Source organism: Nyctereutes procyonoides, unplaced genomic scaffold, assembly GCF_905146905.1.
Source record: "Nyctereutes procyonoides isolate TBG_1078 unplaced genomic scaffold, NYPRO_anot_genome, whole genome shotgun sequence".
Taxonomy (NCBI): domain Eukaryota; kingdom Metazoa; phylum Chordata; class Mammalia; order Carnivora; family Canidae; genus Nyctereutes; species Nyctereutes procyonoides.
In genome coordinates, this window is record NW_026575020.1 from 8449742 (window position 1) to 8476247 (window position 26506).

Sequence of the window (26506 nt, forward strand, 5' to 3'; positions counted from 1 at the left end):
CACGGGAAGGCACCATCTCTTTGATGCTAGGCGCCCCCCACACCCCCTGTCCTCAGGCACACAGGACCCCGAGCTCCTCATGTGCTGTTCCTGCTAGTCCCCAGGTAACTCATGAGCAGAGAGGTAGACTCCCCAGGCGTCTGCACATGTAAGCAGTCCCATTTCACAGATGAGAAGACTGTGGTCCAGAGATGACCGAGACCTCATCAAGGATTTATTCACGGAGGGCGTCTTGCTAAGTCACCTTCCACAGCTCCATGACTCACCGGCCCCGCGGAGTTGGTGGAGTGGGAGCAGGTGTGTGCGCCTTGGGCACAGATCCTGCCCCAGCCCCATCAGCCTCAGTGTTAGGAGGGGCATCTCTCCGGCACCGCCCACTGGCCAATCGACTGGGTTGTCACCATGTCAGTGCCTCCCCACCCCTGACCCAAAGTCCTTCCGGGACCCGCAGTCTGGCAGTCTCAGGGAGGCTCTGTTGCAATTGGCCGGGACTGGAGATTTGACCCAAAGAGCCGAAGGCAGGGCCTAGCGGGGTGGGCGGGGCGGAGCCCGGGGAGGGTGGGTGGCAGCGGAGGAAGAGGAGGCTCAGGGTGCTTGCTGGGTCCTCGCCTGGCCAGGCTGCCGAACTCGCCTTCCTGGCCGCAGCGGCTCGGCCCCATGGACGCCCTGTGCGGCTCCAAGTTCTGGGTAAGGAGGCATCCCCGGACCGAGGGCGCGCACCTGACAGCCCCTGCGAGGGCCCTGGGGCGGGGGGACAATGTGATCCCGGGAGGAGTTCTGGCCGTGCTGCCCTGAGCCGGGGGCCCAGGGCCTCCTGGACCTGCCCTCCCTGCTGCAGAAAGAGCCTGGGAAAGCGAGGCACACGAATCTGAAGGTGCCCCCACGTGGACTGGAGCTCGTTGTCCACTTTTACACCTGGCGCCTTCCCCTGTCCTGCATCCAGAGTGCCTGCCTACTCAGCTAGGTAGTTTGGGAAGCTGGCTCTGCTTTCCTTCTTGGAAAGCATTCCTGCCACCGTCTTCTGTCTGGTGTTAGGAGCCCCTAGGGAACAGGAAGTCCCCCTCCAACCCTCTCCTTTTATAGATGGAGAAAGGGAGGCCCAGGAAGAGAAAAGGACTTGCTCAAAGTCACCTGCTTAGAAGAAAACAGAGCTGGGATGAAAAGCAAGCCTTGACTCATGTCAAATCCATTTCTAAGCTGTCAGGCTACTTTATCGGGCTGCTGATTCCAGATCCCTTGCACAGTTCACGTGCATTAAATGTAGGCAGCCCAAGAGCTTTTTATAGCCTCCAAAACCTATGGACAGCAGCTCCCTTGGTCTTCACTGCAGCTCTGGGAGGCAGGTGGCGGTGTGTCTCCATTCTACAGGTGGTCTCAGATTCAAGGGGCTTGTCCATGGTCGTGGAGGGGATGCCCAGCCTAGGCTGGACTCAAACCCAGGACCTCTGATTTTTAATTTCTTGAGTCTTTTTTTCCCATTTCAAGTATCCGTACCTATATGCTCGATGTGTGTGTGCCTGGTGTGTGTGATCCATGGGTGTGTCCTGTGCAGGTATGCATGCATGTGTGTGCATGTTTGTGTACATAGTGTGTGTATCCAATCAGAAACCCTGTTCGTGGGCTGTATTTGGCATGGGCGGAAGGGAGTGGTACATGGCTTTTTGAAACTTGGGACCTATAAAATAGAGTACCTATAAAATCGTATCTTTGAGCATCTCTTTTTCCCTCTGGGTCACTAATCAAAGATGGTGCAACCATCTTGCCCATCGACACAGAAACCCCCATCCATCATCCAACTTGAACTAATCACTGATCCACAAATCCAGAGGTTGTACCTGTGGCCCATGAGTAAACTTTGCTTCTTAGCTCACTGGAGTGTGGCCAGCATGGCCATGGCATGGTCACGATGTCTCCAGTAGCCAGGTAGAGGACATGCAAATCAAAGGGGCACATGCGCCTGGACCTCAAGTACAAAGGCTTTTTGTGGCTGGCCGGACAGTTAACCTCGAGAGCTTAGGACTGCCCAGAGACAGGCTTTGAGGAAGTGGAGGTAAAGATCACCTGACTCCCTTATTGTTCCAAGCTTAGATATCCTTTGACTCTATCATTCCAAGATATTGCAGAATCCAAGAGAACCCACAGAACTTGGGGCTTGAAGCAGCTGGCGCAGCCCCTTACTGCCAGGTTCGGGAAACTGACAGCCAGGGAGGGAACGCACTGGCCAAGGTCATACATCAGTAAGTTGCCAAGCTCTGGAATGGGATGCAGGACCCCTAAGATATGGTTCCAACTTGGCCACTGCCTGATGGTGCATCCTTGGGCTTCTGGAACCCTTGTCCCTACACTTCTTGCTGCTAGTGAGGACCTCAACGTCTGTGGGAGTCAGATGAATCCCTTGTGGTGCTGTCTGCTTGGATATCTCAAAGGACAGGAAATCACTCCTCTTCCCCATCCCAGTCTAAACACCTTCCATCTTCCACATGACCTCCTGGCTCCTGAAAGTCATGCCAGGCTGCACCCAGCATGGTGGGAGTCAAGAGGCAGGGTGGGGAGAAAGTGAGAAGGCTCCCAGCTACTCCTCTGGAGTTTGCAGAGCTGCGACAAGGGAGGGCCTGAGGCCCTGAGTTCTGGGTGACATTCATGGTGGGCTAGTTTGCATCTCATTTGGACTAAATATTATTCAGGCATACTTACCCCTGAATCTTTGATCTCAGAGGCCTGCAGGTGACCCATCTTGTGGGAAGTAGTTCAGGGCAGCAGGGCAGTACCTGAGCCAGGAGTAAAGAGGCAGGGGTGGGGGCCCCCAACATGGTTCAGGACTGTTGGGCTGCTTACTTTCCAAACCTTGGCTAGCTTCCCTGCACAGCCTCAATTACTCCACCTGTGAAATGGGGGAATAATCCATCTCCTAACCACCTCACAAGATTGCCGTGGGGATCACATGAGTAGGGGATGTGAAAGTTTTGAGAACTACAAAACTTTCTGTGGGTGACTGACAGGTCCTGATGTTCCTGGAAATATGGGAAGTGAAAGAATAATGAAGTTGGAAGCCAGAGTTTGGTCTGGAAAGGCCTAGAAGAAAGGGACTGACAGGGCTCCTGGGCCAGGGGCTCCTATTTCAGCTCTTGGCTGGGGATTGTGTGGTTCAATCCATCAGCCTCAGCCCCAGCTGAGTCAGAGGGCAGGAGATTCGAGGGGGGTCTGTGAGCCCCTGGACATGTGCACACACACACACCTGGGTACTCTCACACAGAATGCCCTGGGTGAAACATCTGTCTCTGTCTTCAACTCTCTCTCTCTCTCTCTTTTTTTTCTCTCTCTCTCTTTTTAAAAATTTTATTTATTCATGAGACACACACACAGAGAGAGAGAGAGAGAGAGAGAAGCAGAGATACACACAGAAGGAGAAGCAGGCTCCACGCAGGGAACCTGATGCGGGACTCGATCCTGGGACTCCAGGATCACGCCCTGGGCCAAAGGCAGGTGCTAAACCGCTGAGCCACCCAAGGATCCCCTTCAACTCTCACGTCTGCCACTTTGGGGTAGATCACCAGCATCTCTGAGTGCGCCTTGGGATTTTTTGCGAAATAAATCCCAAATGACTGAACTGTAACAAGTGCCCAGGGCTAATGAGGCCAAAGCAAAGATGCCTCTCGATTGAAGAGGTGGTAGTGTTCCTTTGTTGGCCGGTTGCCTCCTACATGGAGAATTACCTTCTGTTATGAGCACTAGAAACAGGGAAGCACTCATGTGGTAAAGATAATACAAGTGCTTTCAGGAGGTCTTGACCTATTTGCAGAATTAGCCTTGATGTGATGTCCCAGGAAGCTCTTGGGAGGCTGATGTTGGCTCACATTCTGACCGTGAGAACAGTCCAAAGATGGCACAGAGTGCTTGAAAAGTAGTGAGCTCCCCAACACTGAGGGTATGCAAGCATATGGCAAGTGACCACTTGGTAGGGATGCTGGAGAGAGGATTCAAGCCAAGGAAGGAGTTGGGGTCCTACCCTGAAATTCTGTGACCAACTAGGATGAGGGAAGTTGTGACCACGGGCAGATTCACAGGTTCTTTCTCTGAACTTTCCTGACCTTTCTTCCCCTGGCTCGCACTCTACTTTGGACGTAGAGTTTGCGCAACAGCACCTCTTGGTAGAGACCTATGGGTCTGCCCTGGTCAGGCACCAGCACCTTCACTGTTCCCTTGGCCATCTGCCCACCCACAGCTGCCTGTCCACCCGGCAAAGCCCTCATCCTGTGGAGGCTCAGCATCCTGTGTCTGCCGCTCCAGTTCAGCTAGTTCTATCCTGTCACTCACTAGCTCTGTGACTTATGGCAAATCGCTCACCCTCTCTGGGCTCCAGCTGAACTTAGGTGGGCTCCGGGGGTCCCCTTCAAGTCCAGTTTCCCAGTGCTGATTCTGTGAGGCTGATCTTTAGCCTCACAGCCCGGGCCATGATGAGAGCCCTCCAAATATTAGGGTATTAGAGTCTCTGGCTTGCTTCTGGGTCTTTGCCCAACCCAGTAGGTGGCTACTGGGACATAGGAGTAATGGACTCTGATTTCAATGTACTTTGACTCTCAAATAAAGATAATGACTTGCAAAAGTGTGGGGAGACTGGCAAAAGCAAGGCTGTGAGGTAGGCAGGTGGATGGGATGTGGGTACCCCTCAGCCTAGTGAGCACCAGCATTTCCCCTTGAGAACCCAGTCCTCCCTGCCCCATGAGGGCCTCTAGCATCCCCTCCCTCCATCCCAGCTGCTGGGGCTAGACCACTTGGAGCTCCCTAAGCTCCTGGCTCCTGTGGGAGGATCTGCGCTCCCTTGTGGCCCTAGGCTGGCTCCTCCCCAGCCCTGTTATTCCCCAGACAGCCCCTGGACCTAAGTCTTGAAGGCCAGAGATTTAGGGAAGGAAGTGAGTCAGAAGTAGCATTTGGGAGGGAACTTTGGCACGCGCTGTCTGCTGGCCCCCAGACTGAGCACAGGGCTGGCTTCCCCAGGGAGAGAGCGCCCAGCAGGGCCTGCCAGCTGACTCACACAGGAGACAGGATCAGAGCACCCGGGTCTTGTCTCCTTGGTGGGGTTGTCCCGGGCAACAGGTGGACAGGCTCCCTGAGACGGGGGGTGACACTTAGGTGTGCCACTGCTGGGGGACTGGGCCTCTCCCTGCCCCCTCACCCCCCATCTTGGAGTTGTTCCTGTTTCCTGAAACTGGGTATTGTTCAGAAGGGCCTAACCCTCGGATAGGATCTCTCCTTCTCGCTGGGTGTTCAGGCTTCTAGTCCAGTGGCTCCCAGAGCCACAGCTAGCCTGTTGCCCTATGATGGCAGCTCCTTCCCCTCAGCTCTGTGAGAAGAACCGCAGCAAGGGAGTGGATTCGGAGGTGGGCTACATTCGAGGAAAGGAGATTTTTAACATTTCAGGTGATCTGGACACCTGTGGGATGTCATGTCAGAGCCCATAGGGTGTAGAGGAGGAGCCGTAGGGCTGGGCCTGGGAGAGTCCAAGTCCCAGTGCCAGCCCATGGGAACCAGGGCAGTCATTCCCCGCCAGCCATGGGCCTCAGCTGTTGTGAATAGGAGGTGATAATCCTGGGGCACCAGGTGCTCAAATAACCAAAGTGACTGGTGGAAGCCAGGGCCCCCTTCAGCAGTGGCAGAGGATGCTCCCCCCACCCCCCCGCAGGTCGGCTTCACCCCCACCCTGAGGCCCTGGTGAAGGCTGCTCTTGCAGCCACAGTAGGGCAGTGACTGAGAACTGGGATCGGAGCTGACCCTTGCCCCTTCTGCACCTCCATTTCTGCGGAGATAAATGAACTTGTCAGTTGATCCCCTCTCCCCCTCCCCCTCCCCCCCCCCCACAGGATTAAGGAAGTAATTACTCTTCCCACCACGGAGGCTGTCAACAAGCCTGGGGCCTCGAGGGGGAGGGGGTTGGCAGTAGTGGGGGAGGGTGCTGGATTGTCCCTGACAGAGCTGTGACTCATCTGGGGCCATGCCCCCGCCCACCTGTCCCCTGCTTGGGTCTCCAGGGATTTCAGCGCCTATGCCTAGGGAGGGGCCTTTCCCCCCATGTGGTCCATTCTGGGTGTCAGACCTTATCAGACCTGTCCAGCTGTTGAATCACATTATTAAGGAAGCTATTGTCACCGTGGAAACTGTGGTGACAGCGAGGGAGGGGCTGTGGGCCCCGTGTTCCCAGCCCAGCCCAGCTCAGCCAGAGCTCATCTTCCCAATGAGAATGGCTGAGTGGTAGTAGCTTGAGAGGGGATCATCCATCCTGCCCAGCGGGACTGCAGGGGGCTTCATAGGATCTAGGAATGACCTCCACCAACCCTGTCCTTTGACTTTGGGTCAGAGACTCGGTTGGGTACCAGGAGCTGTGGCCTTGGTGTCAGAGAGGAAGCATACTGTACTCCTGGGGCTCAGCTGCAGACAGAGCTTCAGAGGGCGCCCTCATTCCTTTGTCCACTCACTCATTCTTTTGTTCACCAAATGCATAGGAGGGCCTTCTCTGTGCCAAGCACTGTTCTGGGCGGTGGGGAAAACCCCGGTCCTCATGGAGCATATGTTCCAGGGGGAGCAGACGGAAAAGCAATAAACACAATAAATCACTCGATTCTATAGTATGCTGGAAGGGGATCAGGGCTGCAGGGAAAATGGGACAGGCTAAGAAGGATGGGGTGCAGGACAGTGCCGGGGTGGGGGGGAGTTACAACTTTAATCAGGAAGGTCAGGGTCGGGCCCCTCCTCTCCTTGGGCTCAGTGGTTTAGCGCCTGCCTTTGGCCCAGGGCATGATCCTGGAGTCCAGGGATCGAGTCTCACATCGTGCTCCCCGCATGGAGCCTGCTTCTCCCTCTGCCTGTGTCTCTGCCTCTCTCTCTCTCTCTGTCTCTCATGAATAAATACATAATTTTTTTTTTAAAAGGAAGGTCAGGGTGGACCCCGATGGGAAGGAGCACTCACAGGTGTTGAGGGCATGAGGCATAGTGTTGCCAGCTTGAGGGCAGAGTGAGAGGGCAGTGGAGGACATGAAACCAGAAATGGGGAGGCAGGCCAGAGGGTCGTGAGGGCCACATAGGACTTTGGCTTTCACACTGAGTGACATGGAGAGCCTTCACCACCAGAGTGACATGGTAACGTGGTCTGACTTGGATATTATAAACATCTGCCTCTGGCTACCATGCTGGAAAAGTCTGCCAGGACTAGCAGCAGCGACGGGAGAAGGAAGACCAGAGAGTGGGCTAGGGCAATAATCCAGGTGAGGAAGAGGGGTGTAGACAAGTGGTTGGGTTCTGGACACATCAGGAAGAGCCAGAAGAAGTTGCCATTTTGTTGATAGAGGTATTCAAATAGGGGTGCCTGGGTGGCTCAGTTGGTTGGGCTCCTTTGGCTCAGCTCATGATCCCAGGGTCCTGGGATGGAATCCTGTGTCAGGCTTCCTGCTTGGCTGGGAGCCTGCTTCTCCCTCTGCCTCTGCCCCTGCCCCTCCCCTGCTTGTGCTCTCTGGCTGTCTCTGTCTGTAGCCAAATAGAGCATTTCCATCTAGTTCAGCCTAGTGATTTGAAGTGAAGTGGACAGAATTTACTCGAAGGTTGGTTGTGAGGTATGAGAGGAAGAGAAGAATCAAGGAAGACCCCAAGGATTTTGACCTGGGAGGGGGAAGCAGTGGCCACCCATCAGGGTGGGCAGGCTTCTGAGGAGCAGAAGGGCAGGAGTTCAGTTCTAGACGTGTCGTCTATGACCTGTCCCATGGATGGCCTAGCAACGGCTCTGGGATAAATAGTGTAGGAGCACAGGCATGGAGGGTGCCCGCTGCCCCTGGAGAGGGCTCTGCCAAGGTGGGGAAAGGGAAAGGAGCCCAGGCTGGATCTCCCAGTGGGTCAAAGCCACCCTCTGGGGCTTCACACTTCCAAGATCTCTTGATGTTTGCTGCAGTGCAGCTTGTCTGTGAAACCAAATAAGGTCCCAACAGCCTCTTGCTCCAGCACCTGTCTCTCCAAGTGCTGCCCCGTGAAACCCAGGGTCATCTACTCATTCACTCCCCGTGGGGAGCTGGCTGAGATGTTGTCATCACTCCTAGTACTCACGCTGGAGGCCGAACTTCAGAGAGATGAAGGAGCCTGTCCCCACTTCCATGGCTCAGGAGTGGTAGCTCATACCGGGTCCTCTGCATCAGGGTTTGTAGCCACTTCCCACCTGCCTCAAAAAGCCATGCCACCCACTTGCACATTCATATGGTAATTCCCTGTCATGATCTCGAACTCAGGTTCCATCTGGGCTACATACTCGCTCCTTTGCCAGTCACCACCCAGCCCATATCTGGGCTGCTCCTGTGCACCCAGCTCTGTGCTGGGGACTTGGGGATCAGGGTTGGCGGCTGGGGCCAGAAAGGAAAAGAATAGAAGCAGGGCTGAGTGTCTGTCGTCTGGGGTTCACGTTGCTGTAGGAGATGAGAAATGTTCACAGGTGCAGGTGCATGTAGCAGAGGTAGGGGGAAACCCAGGTCGGGTGTCATGAGGCCTGGGTGTCCTGGCTCTCTACTGCCCAGTCCTTGGACCTGTCTCCAGAGCAGGTGAAACCTGCTTTCTCTTTCATGAGCCAGGCCTGATACTGTTTCTCCTCTCTGCTTCTGGAAGTTGTTCTGAAACAATGATCAGATAGTGACCATGTAAGTGCTGTAATAAAAGGCCACTGGCACATAGGGAGCCTTTATCCCTCTCAGGGAACAGTCACTTACCTGGCTGCTAGGACCATGCAGAATAAAGCAAGGGCAAATCCTTCAGAGGTAGAAGTTGCCCCAGAAAGGCTTCCTGGAGGAGGGGAAGTTCAGGCTGGACCCAGCGACGTGGGAAATGCACTCCAGGCCTACAGACCTGATGGTCTGAATTAGGGGTGGCCTTGGGCCGGCTATCCAGATGGTGACTAAGTGGGTGGATCTAACAGACTCGCTAGGTTTAAACCAGGGTGGGGCTGCCCATTGGCCACAGAACGGATAAATACATCATATCTATCCGAATGGACCACCATGCAGAAAGGAAGAGAAACAATCCCCACTCACACTCGACCCCAAGGATGACACCCACAAACCCCGAGTTGTATGAAGGAGGCCAGGCATGAAAGAGCCCTACTGTATAATTTCCTTTATAGGAAGATCTCAATTGGGCAAAAGTAGTCTGTGTTGCTAGAAGCCTGGACAGCATTCCTCTGCAGGGACTAGTGGCTGGGAGGGAACACGAGGAGGGGGCATCTAGGTGCCAGAAATGTCTCTTTTCTTGATTTGGGTGCTGGTTACACAGATGTGTTCAGTGTATGAATATCCATCGATGTGTATACTTAAAATGTGTGCGCTTTTCTGTAAGTTTATAATGACTATTCTGTAAGTTGAGTGTTTTAAAGATTTATTTGACAGAGAGAGTATGTGCATATGTAAGCAGTGGTGGGAGGCAGAGGGAGAGGGAGAAGCAGACTCCCTGCTGAGCGTGGAGCCCAAATGCGGGGCTCCATCTCCTGACCCTTGGATCATGACCTGAGCTGAAACTAAGAATTGGACCCTTAACTGACTGCGATACCCAGGCGCCCCAAGAAGTGTTTTAAAAAGGGGAAAGGGCTGGATTTACTGTCTGCCTCCTCTCCCCCTGGGGTGCCTGACCAGGTCTAGGGGGTACCCAGTCTGTGACCCATATACCCAGCCCTGGGCCAGCATGCCGGCTGCTCATCAAGAGTTCGTGGATCCTTAGTTCACATTGCTTGAGGCACTACTGGATGCAGGGCTCTAGAATACAAGAGGTACATGGTATGAACTTCCCCACCGATGCTTGGATAGCATACCCCAAGGCAGCATGTCCCTGGACCTCATGCTCCCCAAAGGCAGGGACGGGTCTGCCTTGGGTGCACCTAGCCCCATGTCTGACTCATAGCATACTCTCAACTCATCGAGGGGAAAACGGATGCTCCAGAAAGGTGGGTCCCTCCTTGGGTGCTGACTTCAGAGGAAGAAGGGTGTTCAAGATGGGAAACATGAAAAAAAAAAAAAAAAGATGGGAAACATGGCTCCTAAACCTGGCTCACTACTCCTGTAGTTATTGGGATTTTGACAGGTGGAAGGGAGAGAAAGCAGGTTGAGCAAAGGTATAGGAGTGAGATCCTCAGAGCAGATTTAGAGTGAAGTAATCTGGCAGCAGGGGAAGAGGTGCTTGGATTTGGCTCCCTGAGCAGCAGGAAGCACTGCAGGTTCATGGGTATGAAGCAAGGGGCACAGAGATGCCTTTCAGGAAGAGTCCTCTCATGGCTGTGGGCAGGGACATCAGAGGGCAGAGGGTTGACCTAGATGGAATTCAAGACTAGAAGGGGAGCTGAGGAAGAGGAAACAGCGTGTGCAGACCACTCCATGAATATTTTCTTAAGGCGGGAGAACTCAAAGCACCTAGATAGCTCAGTAGTTCACATGGACAGATGATTCAAGGCCAGCTGGGAGCCTAGAATGCCATAGTAACATGCTTGGACTTTGTCTTCTAGGCTTTAGGCCACTGCTGACAGTTTAAGGGGGAAGATAGAAGATTATCCTTTTGTTTATTCATGCATTTATTCAACAAATATTTAATTTACTTAACCATGTTTTGTTCTGAGCACCGGCTATGTGCTTGGCATTGTTCTAAGTACTTAGGACACATCAATAAATGAAGTGAAGATTACATGCCATCAGGAAGAGATGAGAGAAAACATAATAGACCAGTGACTTATGTCACATGTAGAGGTGACAGGTGCTATAGAGAAAAGAAAGAACAGAGAAGGTAAGGAGAGTCACTGGCATGTAAAAGGGACCAGAAGGGATGGCTAGGGCAGGGGGCAGGGGAATTGCAGGGGGATGTGCAGGTGGAGAAGAGGGAGGAATAGCCCTGGGGTACTCCTACGTCAAGAGTGGGTATCAGCCAGGAGACCAGGAAGGAAAGACCAGGAGGAAAGGAAAGATTCTTTGTGTGGTCAGGGATCTGGGCCCCTAGGGCATGGAAGGGAAGAGACCAGAACCCCATGGAAATTGCTCAGAAAGAAGTGAGGACCTGGGTTGTTATGACACCTGAGGGGACATGATGGAAGGAACTAGAGGGAGAGATGGTTATCATCCCAACATTACTCTCAAAGAAACCAAGGCCCATAGAGGCCAAGTTTAAGCATATTGCCCAACGTCACATAGCTTGAAAGTCGTAGAGCCTGCTGTAGTGAACATTGAGAGAGTCAAAAAAAAGTGTTAGCTCTGAATATTTATTTAACAAAAGCCTGTGGTGTTGCTACGCTGGAAGGATGAGGACACTCAAACAGGAAGGACAAGGCAGGTGCAACCTCAATATCAAACAATTAGTAAATCAAACAATAAGAGCAAGAACAAATTGCTTTAAACTATGGAAGTAGATGCCAGGACAAAGTTTGGACAAATTTGGACATATTTACTCCTGAAAAATGAACTTGGGGTGGGGAGTGATGAGGCAAGATACTGTTTTCTTTTTTAATGGTTTGACTTTTTAAGTTGTGTGAAGGTATAATGAGGACAAAAATAAGAATGACAAGTATTTAAATTGGCAATTAGGAAGTAGGGAGTTTTATACCCTCCTGTGTTAACCATCGTCTCGTGTTGATGAGATTGTGGGTGCTCTTTTTTGTTACTTGCTTATATTTTCTGAGCTTTCTGGAAAGCACAGCTAATGCTTTTGAGAGGGGAATAAAAGATCAGTTCATGTGTGGCCTTGGAAGAAACAATCTCACCAAAATGTATGTCTGAATGTATGCCCTCCTGAAAGGCTGGAGTTATATTCAAAGACGGGGGTGGGTCTTGTCTAGAACCAGTGGTTCCCCAGGACACGAGATTTTGAGTGCTCAAACCAGGACAGTGCCAAACTGGGATGGTGGCTTGGTTACTTGAGGCTTTGTGATTTACAAACTCTCTTTATCCCATTGCTCCTTTGAGCTCACAGCTAGCAGGGAGGTAGGTGGGGTGATGGATGGTCTTCCCGAATTTAAAAGAGAATCACATAAAGCTCAGAAAGGCTCCCTATCTCTTCCTTGGGAGAGGCTTAGAGAAGTGGGCTCTTCAACCATTTGCATGTACTGATTGTATCAATAAAATAAAACAATTTGAAAAAAAGAGTGGAAATCTAGAATGAGAAAGCAGAGCAGTAGTTGCCTGGGAGGGATGGGCTGCAAAGAGGTTCAAGGGAACTCGCGGATGAGGAAATACTCTCTCTTTACCGTGGCAGCGGCTTTGCCAGTGCATACACCTGCCAAACCCCTTGGATTGTGCACTTCACGTGGGCACAGTTTATTGTATTTAAATTATACCTCCATCAGAGAGAGAGGGAAATGAGGAAACAGGGACGACCAGGGCCTCATAGGAAGTGTGCATGCTGCCAGCACCTGCTCGTTTGCACATTGACAGTCGTGTCTTCACGCACCTCTGACCCCCAGAGCTCATGGAGTAACTCTGGCAGGGTGGGGTGGGGGGCCCCCGCCTTTCTCAAGGGAGGGCCCATTCTGCAGCAGGCTGCCACAGTACTGAGTTGTTCTCTCCATCCCCCAGGACTCCAATCTGTCTGTGCACACCGACAACCCGGACCTCACTCCCTGCTTCCAGAACTCCCTGCTGGCCTGGGTTCCCTGCATCTACCTGTGGGCCACCCTGCCCTGCTACTTGTTCTACCTGCAGCGCCATAACCGAGGCTACATTGTCCTCTCCCACCTCTCCAGACTCAAGACGGTCAGGGGCTCAGGGATCTCCTGCAGAGGGGTTGGCACCTGGAAGGTTCTCCTTTTCATGGTTCTCCTCCCCACCCCACCAAAGTCAGCATCAATGGTTGGACAGGGTTTCCTAGTTACACCTGCCCGGCAGCTCAGGGTCATGGCAGCCTGCCAACTGGGTCTACAGTCAGATGAGATATTCTCTGCTTGTGGAAGTTCAACAAAGTTCTTTGGCAATATTCTCCCCACCCTTGGGAAGCTTCTGGCCTGTGCCCAGTCTAGCTTCCCAGGCCAGACCCTGCGTAGGTCTGGTGGTTTCAGAATAAAAGGCCCTTTCCCAGTGGGAACTGCCCCTACTTTTGAAGGTGAAGTCTCCAATATGTCCCCTGTTTGTAGGCCTTGGGCGTCCTGCTGTGGTGTGTCTCCTGGGCTGAACTCTTCTACTCCTTCCATGGCCTGGTCCACGGCTGGGCCCCTGCCCCCATCTCCTTTGTCACCCCCTTGTTGGTGGGGGTCACCATGGTCAGTGTTGGACCCTGGAAGCTAATGCGGGAAGGTCTCCAGTGGGTTGTGGGATTGTGATGGGGGACCAGTGGGCTCTTGAGAGGGAGCTGGGTGCCTTTGCAGTGGGAAGAGGGTGGGGTGATCCCCCCAAACATCCTGCCGTGTGGGGTGGGGAGGACAGAGGCAGGCCCAGATGTGGGTGCTCTGGCCCAGCCTTCCTTGCCCTCCCTGCACAGCTATTGGCTACCCTGCTGATCCAATATGAGCGGCTGCGGGGGGTACAGTCCTCGGGGGTCCTCATCATCTTCTGGTTTCTGTGTGTGGTCTGTGCCATCATCCCCTTCCGCTCCAAGATCCTTGCAGCCACGGCAAAGGTAAGGGGAGAGAGAGAAACCTGCCAGGGGCAACCCTGTCCAGGGCATGGCCTCAGGGTTCAAAGTCCCTGCGGGGTCTCAGGCTGCCCCTCCCCTGCTGTTGGGACCTCCGCTTGCATTCAGTCCTCTCTGTGTTGTCCCCTACTTGCCACATCTACCGGGAGCGAGGACCAGTGTAACACGGGGGGGAAGCGGCAGGACACAGCCACTGTGGGATGCTCGTGGGAGTGCAAGGGGCCATTCTGCAGCCACCACCACCATCGCCAAGTGGGGTGTCTGACAGGTGCCTGCCAGCATCTTGCAATGAAACATGGGAGCGACACACATGAACCGCACTGTCCTGCCTGCAAGCCCCATGATCTCAGTTCTCTGGGCTTTGTCCTGACCTTTGCTGAGATGATGGGGTGGGGTGCTTCTCCGTTCCTCATAGGGAGGGTTGGACAGGTGAGGTAAGTGGGGTGCTTAGCACGCCCTCACTGAACAGCGGCCCCCTGTGGCCTTTCCCTAACTCTCAAAACCCTCTGGATGGGAGACCTGGGGGCTGCCTCCTATCCCAGAGGCGCCTGATGTCCCGGAGGACCCCTCAGGGCAGGACTGCGGGTCCTGGTTTCCCCACGCCTCTGATGTCCCTCCGCGCTCTCCCTCCAGGGCGAGATCTCAGACCCCTTCCACTTCACCATCTTCTACATCTACTTCGCCCTGGTGCTCTTTGCTCTCATCCTGTCCTGCTTCCGGGAGAAGCCACCATTTTTCTCCCCACAGAATGTCGACCCTGTGAGTGTTCCCCAGAGGCCGGGTGGTAGTGGGGGTTCCGTGGCCCGCTCCTCAGCCTGGCCCTTACCAGCAGCCCCCATCCCTTCTTGTTCCTTCCATCCCCAAGTCCTCTTCACAACTGGGGCTTGGGGCAGGAAAGAACGAGGACTCCTGTTCCCTCTACTCTGCTTTGAGATGATTCTTCCTATCCTACCCTCTCATCTTCTAGAATCCCTGCCCAGAAGTCAGCGCTGGCTTCCTCTCCCGCCTGTCTTTCTGGTGGTTCACAAAGTGAGTTGGCTCTTCCTCCAGCCTGGGCCAGAGGGAGGAGGAGATGGGAGGCAGGAGGAAGGGGAGCAGGCCAGAGTGGAGTCTGGCTTTTCCCCCACCCCAAGCCCTGACCAGAGGGCATGGGGTGGGTGGGGAAACCTAGGGGCTGGGGGCTGAGTGCAGAGGCCCGGCTGGCACAGCTCCCATCTCAGGCCGTATGCCAGCCCTGCATCTGGCACATCACAGGAACAGGCCTAGGGGGCTAGGGGGGAACCGTAATTAGTTCCGAGCCCTTCCATCTGGGATAAGCTTGCAGCTTGTCATTTCCTTGGCCGCCCCTCAGAGTGGCTTGAGCAGGATAATTGTGTCTGTGACCCCGGGTGACAGCTCATTATCCACACCACATGAGGAGGCACCTGAGTCTGGGACTCCATCCACCCAGCCTTGTCATCTCCCAGAGGGCCCAGTCAGTGTGAATTTCATCACCGGGGCCCAAGGGTCACCCGGGGCATCTGGGGAGGAGAGGAGGGGCTGAGGTAAGAACCTAAGATGGGAGGCAATGACCTCCAACCTGTTCCCTGGTGGAACAGAGGACACACCACTCTTGGCCACAGCACCTTAGGGAGACCCTCCTCTGGGGACCCTAGGAGCTCCGGAGACCCTGGTCCCAGCTCCAGCCTGCTAACTGCCCCTGTGTGGGGCTGCCGCTCATCCCCAGGATGGCCATCCTTGGCTACCGGCGTCCCCTGGAGGAGCAGGACCTCTGGTCTCTGAAAGAGGACGACTGCTCTCAGAAGGTGGTGAACAGGCTACTGGAAGCATGGAAGAAGCTTCAGAAGCAGGCAGTGGGGTGAGGCCCTCTCGGGGTCCCCACACCACTCCACCCCACTTCAGATACCCCAAGTCTCCTGCAGGGGAAGCTGCTAGACCTAAGGCAATCACAGGGGTGGGGGTGGGGGGAAGAGCAGGTGCATGTGGGTCCTGAAGTGGGACACTCAGGCCTGAGTAGGGCCAGCTGTCCTCAGCTCTACTGACTCCAGAGAATGGCTGACACTTTTGTAGCACCCAGTCTGTCCCAGGCATGGTCCTAAACATGTAGATTAACTCAATCTCTAACAGCCTTGCAGGGTAGGCTCTATTGTCTACATGTTACAAACGGGGACACTGAGGAAGGAAGGTTTAACTATGCACCCGAGGTCCCCTAGCGGGTAGTGGCAGACCTGGCACCCACACCCAGATGCCTGGGCCTGCTGCTCTTAACGGCTGTACTGCCCTGCCCATCTTGAAGGGTAGTTTCCAGAAAGGGAAGGGGCCAGGGGAAGAAGGTTGAAGCCAGTGTCTCCTTTCAATCCTGCCTCCTGTTTGGAGGCAGGGGCTGGAGGAAATGACCCTCTGACTGAAGGGGCTTCCCACCGAGGACACAGGAACCTGTCTGGCTACTGCTCAACCGAGAGAGCTGGAGCTCAGAGCTTCCCTCCCCATTTCTGACCCCAGGACTGAACCCTCTCCCCTCCTGCCCATAGCCGGGGGCCCAGGACTTCAGCGCTTGCTCAGCCCAGAGCCCTTAATTGGCAACTGGCTGGTGGAGGAGCCAGGGACTTGGGCTTGATCCTCAGTGTCTTGGCTTCCCTGGCTTGGAGCTTCGGGGCAGACACGGCCCCCCAGTGTGCATGCCGCACCCCCTCTCATCCTCTCCATGACACGTCTTCCCCCTCCCTGCTCAGCTACCTGGGGACTAGGTCACCCTCCATCCCCACCCATGTGTCCCTTCCCTGTCAGCATCCTCCCTGGAGCCGCCCTGTGGAGGCGGAGAGAGGGCTGCCAATTGCTGGAGTTCTAGTCCTTGGGGTAGCAGTGAGGGCAGCCCGTGACTATCCTCAAGCACCTGAAAACAGAGTCACTTGGGGAATTCTCACCTGGAAGGCCATGCTGTCCATCCCTCTCCCAGTCCCGAGGGCCAAGAAGGCGGCTCCTCCTGCCCCCTGCTCCTTGCCAGCCCCAGCTGGTGCCTGGCTCTGGGGCACATGTGTCCATTCCTACCCACGGCTCTTTCCTCCCTGGACCAGGCATGAGGCGGCAGCGGCCACTGGGAAGAAAGCGTCCGGTGAGGATGAGGTGCTGCTGGGGGGCCAGCCCAGGTCCCGGCAGCCCTCCTTCCTGTGGGCCCTACTGGCTACCTTTGGTCCCAGCATCCTCATCAGCATGTGCTTCAAGGTGGTCCAGGATCTGCTCTCCTTCATCAATCCACAACTGCTCAGGTCTGACTACTCGCTCCGTCACCCTCCCCTGGGTGGGGGGTGTTGCTGGCTGGCTGGTTGTCCCTGAGGACTCAGTCCAGAGGAACAACATGTAGTGAAATGAATCCTAGGCCAGGACCAAAGAGCCTCTCCCTGCTCGCTGTGTGACCTTGGGCAAACATCAATGTCCTTGCACCTGTTTCCTGGTTCACATTAACAAACCCTCTGTCCCTAAATCCTACACGTCCCCTCCACCATGATCCTATGGAGAGGTGTGTCTACTCCCATTTTACAAGAGAGGAAGCAAGAAAACTAAAAGGAAAACCAAACAAACAGGAAGCAGAAATTCAGAGAGGTACACTGGCCCCAGGGCGCACAGCTGGTCCAGATGGTTGGGAGTCCAGGGCTCTGTGCTCCGGCTCCGGTGCTCTTCCCAGTTGGTAGACCCTGTCATCTGCCGCATGAGTGACTTGGGCTGGAAGGAGCTCTCAGATGATAGGGTAAGAAGGAGAGCTGCCTAGCAGCTTAGCACCCCCCCCCCCCACATCTTGTCACTGCATTCACGCACACATCCATTCTCATTCAAAAAACACTGATTGGGCCTCCAGTGTACTGGAATGGTGCTAGATGCTAGGGATACAGACACATAAGACGCATAAGACAAGGTGTCAAAGTCTTGCAAGAGAAACCAGCGTGTAAACCCATTAGAGGCAGAGGTGTGCTCGGGTGTCTGGAAATCCCAGGGAGGAGCAGGGAAGCCAGCCTGGGAAGGACCGGAAGCAGGTAGCCAGGGGGGTCATCAAGTTTGCTGGATAGGCAGTTGTTAGTTGGCTAGGTGAGGAAGGAGGGGAGAATGCAAAATCAAGGCCTCAGTGGGCATGACTCAAGAACTCCAAGTATTTCTGAATTCTGGAGGAAAGGGCCATCAGAAGGAGGGGGAGAGAAGGGGAGCTAAGGAAGTCCTTGAAAGATTTGAAGCCAAGGAGGGGCCTCTGGTTTGCATTTCAGAAGGATCTCCCTGCCAGTTGGGTGGGGGATGTAGGACAGGATGGCTGGCTGGGAGGGGGCCCACCAGGTGAGAGGAGAGTCCAGGCCAGGAATGAGATAGGATTCAGGAGCTTCTGGGGAATGAGTGTGTGCCAGGGAGAAGGAGGGGGTCATGGCCTCCTGGGCTCTGATCTGGATAATTGGAGGGTGACAGATCTCTTTCACTGGGATGATGAATGTAGTGGGAGGGAGGGGCTGGGCACTGGGCAAGGTGGTGAACTGAATTTTGGCTACATTGGGGCCAAGCTGTGGGGAGGCCCCCAAGGAGACATTCCCAGCTAGCTGGAGACCACATTTTCAGAGACATCGGATGGAAGGCCAGGGTCCAGTATCTGTGGCTGGGCTCACCCAGAGAGCTCATGTCCAGGATACCAGACAGAGCTCTAGGGAATTATGACAGGTAAGGAGTGAGCAGAAGACTGGCTTGAAAGGACCAGAGCTAGGGAAAGAACCAATCATGGAGCAGAGCACAGCGAATGCTTCTGGGACAAGGACTCACCTCCAGTGCTACAAGCTGCCCAGTAAAATGGAGCCTGAAGAAGGCGACTTGGAGTTTGTTAGTGAGCGCTAAGAATGGAGGCTGAGACAGAGGGGAAGGGCCTGGAGCAGGAGCCGTGGAGGTCTAGAAACATCCTGCTACAGCTGCTGTAACAAATCGCCACAAACTGGGTGGCTTAAAACAACAGAGATGTATTCTCTCACAGTTTTGGGGGCCAGAGGTCTGAAATCAAGTTGGCAGGGTTGGCTCCTAGACATTCTGAATGAGAATCTGTACCATGCCCCGTAGTTTCTGATGGTTGCTGGCAGTCCTTGGCATTCCTAGGCTTGGAGACATGTCACTCCAATCTTTGCCTCCACATGTTCCCCTGTGTGTGTGTGTGTGTGTGTGTGTGTGTGTGTGTGTGTGTACATGAGCATGTACACACATCCGTGTCTCTGTGTGCAAACTCCCTTCTTCTTTTATAATGACACCGGTCACTGGATTAGAACCCACCCTCTTCCAGTACAACCTCATTGTAACTTGATTATACCTGCAAAGACCCTATCTTCAAATAAGGTCACACTCGCAGGTACCAGAGGTTAGCACTTGAACATCTTTTTGGGAGACGCAGTCAACACACAGCAGAAGGAGAGGCCTGGCTACTACTATGGGGGTAGCTCCATGGGGTCGAGGGGAGGTTTGTCCCAACACGGAAGAGACCTGGTCATGCCAATAGGGTGAAGGTACAAAGCCGCCAGCAGAAATAACTATATCGACGACCAGGAAGAAGCAAACATTGATGGAGTGCATTCCTAAGCAGGTGGATGGGGGTCAGGGTGCAGTGGGACAGGACCAGGCTTGGAAAGCCAGACGGACACCTGTTCTCCTGAGGCAGAGGAAAAAGAGAGCAAGTGCTTGGAGGGAAGTTTGTGGTTGGCAGGGAGTTCTCACTGGGTGGTTATGTGGCAAGACATAAGTGGGTAGCTCCTGAGCGGGGTGGGGAGTGGGGGCAGTGAGAAGGTAAGAGGAAAGAGGTGAAGAGAGCTGGGGAGGAGAGGTCTGGAGAAGTTCCCCGGGCAACACTGGGGGCTGCTGATGTTGGAGAGGGCGGATTTTGGATTTGACGGGAACAGTCTGTGGGGTCACGTGATAGGCTCTAGGGCCCTCAGTAGCCAAGGAGAAGGTGCAGGAAAGACTAATCTATGGACATGTGGCATTGCTTCCTGCCATGTGGTCCAAAGGCAAGAAAAACAGCCAGGTAGGCTGACAGTGAGCAATGGAAGGGGGGGACAGTGGGGCCACGGCAGGTAGGAAAAGAGGGGAGGACAGAAGGGAAGAATATAGGAGGGTCACGGTCTTGAGGCAGCACTGGGCTTAGTCTGGACATGGGGGTGGTGTGGCTGGGGGTGTGGAGGCCCAGCAGCACCTGCCTGGGAGGTTTCAGAGGCTGCCCAGAGTGGAGGCTGAGGGCAGAAGGGGAGGGCGGCAGGAGACGAAGCAGACTGGGGATCCCTCTCCGCGCGCTCATGACTCGCTCCTCTCCTTGCAGCATCCTGATCAGGTTTATATCAAACCCCACGGCCCCCACCTGGTGGGGCTTCCTGGTGGCTGGGCTGATGTTTCTGTGCTCCATGGTGCAGACTCTGGTCTTACACCAGTATTTCCACTGCATCTTTGAGATGGCGTTGAGACTTCGTACAGCCATCACAGGTGTCATCTATAGGAAGGTCAGGTGGAATAGGGTGGGCTGTGGGTGGCGGTAGGGGTGGGGGTGGGGGAGAGGCCCTAGAGGCCAGCCTGGAGAGCACTGAAGAGGCTCGCAGGCCCAGTCCATCACCCCGCTGTCGTCCCCCTGCAGGCTCTGGTTATCACCAATTCAGCCAAACGTGAGTCCACCGTGGGAGAAATTGTTAACCTCATGTCTGTGGACGCCCAGCGCTTCATGGACCTTGCTCCCTTCCTCAACCTGGTGTGGTCCGCACCCCTGCAGATCATCCTGGCGATCTACTTCCTCTGGCAGGTGACTCTTGAGCTCTGGCCTCTGCCTCCTTCCTCTGACGTTGACTTTGTTGAGAAAGGACAAGAGAGGACAAACCTGGGTCAGCGGAGGGCCACATAATGGACCCAGAGCCTCCCTAGATATTTGGGTCAGGAACAGGACTATGAGGATGCTGGTGTCTGCAACTGAATCTTTCCAAGTGGGCAGTTAGCTTTCTCAGAGATCCCAGGGGAGGAAAGAGGGACTTGGAGGCAGGGTGCATGTGAGTCTGGCTGTCATTGTCTGTATGTCCATATTTGCCTTCCTGTGCGTTGCGTCTGGACACCCTTCTGTGTTTGCCTGTTTGTTCCTGCCTGTTGTCATTATCCGATGGCTGGCAGCTTCCGCACTTGTTTTCAGCATTTGGGCTTTTTCTGTATGTCTTCCTTTTGCTATCTGTTTGGCTGACTACCATCCTTTGCTTCCTGCCCAGCTCCATGTTTCCGATCAATAGGCTTCTGTCTGTCTGTGGGATTCTGTGCAGGTACTTTAGTTAACTGTCTTATCAATCCACCCACATGCCTCCTCAGAACCTGGGTCCCTCCATCTTGGCTGGGGTGGCTTTCATGGTCTTGCTGATCCCACTCAATGGAGCTGTGGCCGTGAAGATGCGTGCTTTCCAGGTGAGTGCTATCATGGGTCTGTTGCCCCTGCCTGGAGCACCTGGCCATGTACCAGGGTGAGGGTATCCACTAACCTGGGGCCCCCCTGTTGCCTCGCTTACTAAGGATGGCTGTAGGCTACTTCCACAAACCTTAGCTCACTCTATCCTCACAACAACCCTGAGAGGGTTTTAGCAACATTCTTATTTTGGAGCTGAGCAACCAAAGCCCAGAGAGATGAGGGCAGTCCAGAATCAGGCTGAGCTGGAACTCAAACCTGCGTCTTCTGGTCTAATGAGGGTCTCCTCCCACCACACTGTGCCCAGTGTGAATAGCCAGTCATCCAGTCCTTTGTTTGCAAATATTTATCGAAGTCTTCAGTATCTTCCCACTGCATGTAGAATAAATGACAAACTTCCTATGACCACCCAGCAGACCCCTGCTCACCCGCAAGCTCTCACCCCATAGGGTATGGCCAAGTGGCAGCCACTCTGGCCTTCTTTCTTTTTTCCAAAGCGCCAAGCTATGCGCTTCTGGGCCACCACACACAGTGTTCCCTGGAACTCACCTCATCCCTTCCTTGCTTGCTCACTCGTCCCCTCTCTCCCCCAGCATAAACTCTGATTTCCCAGTCCCCGCCTCATTACTCTCTCACAGAATCCTGGTGTTTTGCTTCAGAATAGCCATACAGAGGCACCTGAGCAGCTCACTCGATTAAGTGTAAACTCTTGATATCAGCTCAGGTCATGATCTCAGGGTCCTGGGTTGGAGCCACATAGGTTGGGCTCCTCTTCACTCAGCAGGGAATCTGCTGGAGACTCTCTTTCCCTCTCCCTCTTGTCTCACCCATCCAGGGCCCTCTCTCTCTCTCTCTCTCTGTCTCAAATAAATAAATCTTAAAAAAATATATGACTACTGATCTATTAAGCATTCACTCAGGTAACTGTTTCCTATCTGCCTCCCCCATCAGACTATCAGCTTCATGATGGCTGGGCCTTGTTTGAGTTGTTCATCATTATCTGCTTCATGTCTAATATGTGGCGTGGCACATAGTATGTGTGTGCTGTGCCCTGGGTTAGGGTCTGAGGAAACAGAAATAAGTGATCTGCACCCCTCAGGAGGCTCCCAGTCTAATTGTGGAGTCATGCATGCACAGGGAGGGGTCTGCACAGAAACGATAGGAAAGAACAACATGGTTAAGAAACCCAGGGAAGGTGGCAGAGGATGCCACTTGGAAGGGTCAGTGATGGAGGTGCTCAGGTTGGAGCTGGACTTTGTGCGCAGAGGAGAAAGGGAGGCTGGGCGGGGCACCCGGGGCTGAGGGGCAACACTGACCCGGCAGGAGGAGGGAGGAGGAACAGGCGCTGTCTGAAGGGCTGCGGTGCATTGTAAGTGCGTGGAAAGTATGAGCCCCTGTGGGTAGAGATCTGGGAAGGGGAGCAGGGCACCCCACTCCGCTCTCTCCACAGGTAGAACAAATGAAGTTCAAGGACTCGCGCATCAAGCTGATGAGTGAGATCCTGGGTGGCATCAAAGTGCTAAAGCTGTATGCCTGGGAGCCCAGTTTCTTGGAGAAGGTGGAGGGTATCCGGGAGGATGAGCTCCGACTGCTGCGCAAGTCTGCCTACCTCCAAGCCATATCCACCTTCACCTGGGTCTGCACCCCCTTCCTGGTGAGGGTCTCCCCCTGGGGCTGGTCTCCCACCTCCCACCTGGGCAGCCCAGGCCTCTGGCCCCCACAGACTCCATCTGACACCCACCCTCCACCCCTTCCCAGGTGACCCTGACCACCCTTGGTGTATACGTGTCCGTGGACCAAAACAACGTGCTAGATGCTGAGAAGGCCTTTGTGTCCGTGTCCCTGTTCAATCTTTTAAAGATTCCCCTCAACATGCTGCCCCAGTTAATCAGCAACCTGATCCAGGTAAGGCCAGGTAGGGCTGGGCATTCCGCTGGAGTTAGGGGAAGTCATTAGTTCAGGGAATAATCAAGGAATTGAGGGTGTGGGTATTTGGCATGAAACTATTAGAACCATGTGTGATTTGGCATCAGAGGAGGACATGTGAGGTCCCTAGAAACCTGAGCTCTGAAGACCACCTCCTCTTACCAACCTAGATCCTAACTTTGGCAGTGGGAACCAGAGAAAACTCAGTCATGGGAGGAGCCCCAGCACCCCATCTGGGCCCTTAGGACTCCCTGCCTCTCCCAGGAAGTAGGAGGGCGGGGGAGCAGGCTGGAGGAGGAGGTGGGGGAAGGAGGAGCACAGCTTCCAGGGCTGACTCACTCTCCTGCAGACCAGCGTGTCTCTGAAACGGATCCAGCATTTCCTGAGCCAAGATGAGCTTGATCCCCAGTGTGTGGAAAGAAAGACCATCACCCCAGGTCCAGACACCCTCTAGCCAGGCTGCCCTTGCCCCGGCCCCTGCTCCAAAAGATCTTCTGTTCCAAGCTTCCAACTTGTCTCTTGTGACTGTCTTTTCCTCTTCCTCTTTCCCACCAGCGCCACCTTCTCCCACTTCTGGGCTCTTCTGGCAGTCTACTTCATCCCTCCCCCAGGCCTCCCCCACTTTTCTTCCTTGTATAGGGCTCCCTGTCCCAGGACTTCCTGCCCTTCTCCCTTCTCCCTTCTCCTCCCCCAAGCTTTCCTGCCTTCTCCCTTTGCCCCCCATCCCAGGCACCCTCCCCACCTTGCCCTGGACCCCCTGACCCTGACCCTGTACACCTTGGTCCTCCCAGGCTATGCTGTCACCATAGACAATGGCACGTTCACCTGGGCCCCGGACCTGCCCCCTACCCTGCACAGGTACCAGCTTCTCCTGTCCCGTCGCAGCTACCTGAAGTGGGCCAAAGTTCAGATCCATAACAGAACCCAGTTCCCCGCCCCCCACCACACACACACAGTCCCGGCCCCCATCTTTGGCCTGGAAAGCTGAGAAAGGCTCAGCTTGTCAGGGTAGTGTCTGAAAGGGAGGAGGGCTTGGGTCTCAAGGTGGAAGGTTGGGGTACCAAGATCCTGATCCCTACCTCTGATTGGGCTTCTGGACTCCTTGCCCTCAGCCTAGACATCCAGGTGCCAAAAGGGGCACTGGTGGCCGTGGTGGGACCCGTGGGCTGTGGGAAGTCCTCCCTGGTGTCTGCCCTGCTGGGAGAGATGGAGAAACTGGAAGGCACAGTGTGTGTGAAGGTGAGAGGGTAGAACTCCTAGGAAGGGATGCTTGGCCTAGCCCTGGGCAGATCCCGAGGTAACTTCTCTCCGGCCAGGGCTCCGTGGCCTATGTGCCTCAAGGGGCATGGATCCAGAACTGTACTCTTCAGGAGAACATACTGTTTGGCCAAGCTCTGGACCCGAAGCGCTACCAACAGACTCTGAAAACGTGTGCCTTGCTAGCTGACCTGGAGATGCTGCCCGGCGGGGACCAGACAGAGATTGGAGAGAAGGTACTGGGCCCCCTCCCATTCTCTAGGTGGTTGGCACCTACAGCCGCCCAGCTAAACCCAGCTCAGGTCTATGTATGCCTGTCTGTCTGCCTGCCTGCCTGCCTTCCTTCCTCCATGTGAATCACTCAGCTCTGTGCTCAGCACTAGGAAAATGGATCTATGACTAGGAGAGGCCAACTTATGAACAGGTGGGGGTTGTAGAATGCCATGGGGTCTGGGCTAGAAGCCTGTGCAGGGGACAAGGAGGGCAGTGAGGGCAGAGATGCATAAGGAAAGGCATCACTTTTTTTTAAAGTTTTATTTACTTATTCATGAGAGACACAGAGAGAGGAGCAGAGGGAGAAGTAGGCTCCCCATGGGGAACCTGATGCGGGACTCAATCTTAGGACCCTAGGATCACAACCTGAGCCAAAGGCAGACACTCAACCACTGAGCCATCCAGGTGCTCCCCTTTGCTCATTTGTAATCCAGTTGTTTGTTTTTTGTTGTTGTTGACTTGTAGGAGTTCCTTATATATACTGGATATTTATCCCTTATCAGATATACGAGTTGCAAATATTTTCTCCTATTCTAAAAGTTGCCTTTTCACTCTGTTGATACTGTCCTTTATGTACAAAAGTTTTCAAATTTGGGGCGCCTGGTTGGCTTAGATGGAAGAACGTGTGACTCTTGATCTTGGGGTGTGAGTTTGAGTCCCATACTGGGTGTAGAGACTACTTAAAAATAAAATCTTAAAAAAAAAGCTTTCAGTTTTGATGTGATTCAATATCTTTTTGCTGTTGTTGTTGTTGCCTGTGCACTTAGTGTCATATCCAAAAAATCTTTGCCAAATACGATGAAACTTTCCCCTATGTTTTCTTCTAAGAGTTTTATTGTTTTAGCTCTTTGGGGTTCTTTTTTTTTTTTTTACACTAATGACTTTGATGCATATTCCCTCAAAACAGGCATTCTCTATATTACTATAGCCAAATTATCAAAATCAAGAAATTTAACATTGATACAATATTATTATTTAATTCACTGTTTGTATTCACATGTCATCGTTTGTTCCAGTAAATGTCTTTTTTAGCTATTTTCTTTTCTGGGCGAGGATCCAATCCAGGATCATGAGTTGCAGTTAGTTGTCACATTTCTTTATTCTCTGTCAATCTGGATAATTCCTCAGGCTTTGTCTTGGAGGACCTTGACACTTTTGAAGAGTACAGGCCAGCTATTTTGCAGAATGTCTCTCCATTTGAACACAATTAGGTTAGATTATATGTTTTGGAGGGGCAGGAAGAACCAAAGAAATAACATTGTGTCCTTCTTGGTACATTGTACCAGGAGACACATGTCAGTTCATGCCTTATTGACAATGTTAACTTTGATCACTTGATTGAGTTTGGTGTCTATCATTGGTGATTTCATTTCATAACTTCGAATGATAATGCTTGCCTGAGTCAGTGTTTACTGTGATATATGCCAAATGGTGATGTCCTAAACCCATTGTTTCTGTGGTTATTAGCTATCATTCTACTCTTTTTTTAATATTTTATTTATTTATTCATGAGAGACACACACACACACACAGAGAGAGAGATGCATAGACACAGGCAGAGGGAGAAGCAGGCTCCATGCAGGGAGCCTGACATGGGACTCGATCCCAGGTCTCCAGGATCACACTCCGGGCTGCAGTTGGCGCTAAACTGCTGCGCCACCGGGGTTGCCCTCATTCTACTCTTTAAAAAAAACTTCCCTCGGGATCCCTGGGTGGCGCAGCGGTTTGGCGCCTGCCTTTGGCCCAGGGCGCGATCCTGAGGACCCGGGATCGAATCCCATGTCGGGCTCTCAGTGCATGGAGCCTGCTTCTCCCTCTGCCTGTGTCTCTGCCTCTCTCTCTCTCTCTCTCTCTCTGTATGACTATCGTAAATAAATAAAAAAAAAATCTTATAAAAAAAAAAAAAAAAAACTTCCCTCTCCTTCCCCTTCTTTACTTATTAATCTCTTTATATCAATATGGACTCAAGGATTCTTACTTGATTCAATGGATTAGACTCTA

At 53.5% G+C, this 26506-nt stretch overlaps 1 protein-coding gene across 1 annotated transcript in view; it reads left to right on the plus strand.

Moving 5' to 3' along the window:
* The first annotated feature begins 452 nt into the window (after window positions 1–452).
* Window positions 453–26506, plus strand: part of ABCC3 (ATP binding cassette subfamily C member 3) — a 44545-nt gene continuing 18491 nt past the window's right edge. The window contains exons 1-17 of the mRNA XM_055336967.1: window positions 453–687; window positions 12567–12743; window positions 13121–13246; window positions 13465–13602; window positions 14251–14376; window positions 14585–14646; window positions 15344–15475; window positions 16692–16883; window positions 19940–20117; window positions 20249–20410; window positions 20959–21051; window positions 22500–22703; window positions 22808–22954; window positions 23325–23412; window positions 23767–23833; window positions 24088–24214; window positions 24292–24468. Coding sequence (XP_055192942.1) covers window positions 658–687; window positions 12567–12743; window positions 13121–13246; window positions 13465–13602; window positions 14251–14376; window positions 14585–14646; window positions 15344–15475; window positions 16692–16883; window positions 19940–20117; window positions 20249–20410; window positions 20959–21051; window positions 22500–22703; window positions 22808–22954; window positions 23325–23412; window positions 23767–23833; window positions 24088–24214; window positions 24292–24468 — 2226 coding nt within the window. The 5' untranslated portion in view covers window positions 453–657. The remainder of the gene's footprint in view (window positions 688–12566; window positions 12744–13120; window positions 13247–13464; window positions 13603–14250; window positions 14377–14584; window positions 14647–15343; window positions 15476–16691; window positions 16884–19939; window positions 20118–20248; window positions 20411–20958; window positions 21052–22499; window positions 22704–22807; window positions 22955–23324; window positions 23413–23766; window positions 23834–24087; window positions 24215–24291; window positions 24469–26506) is intronic.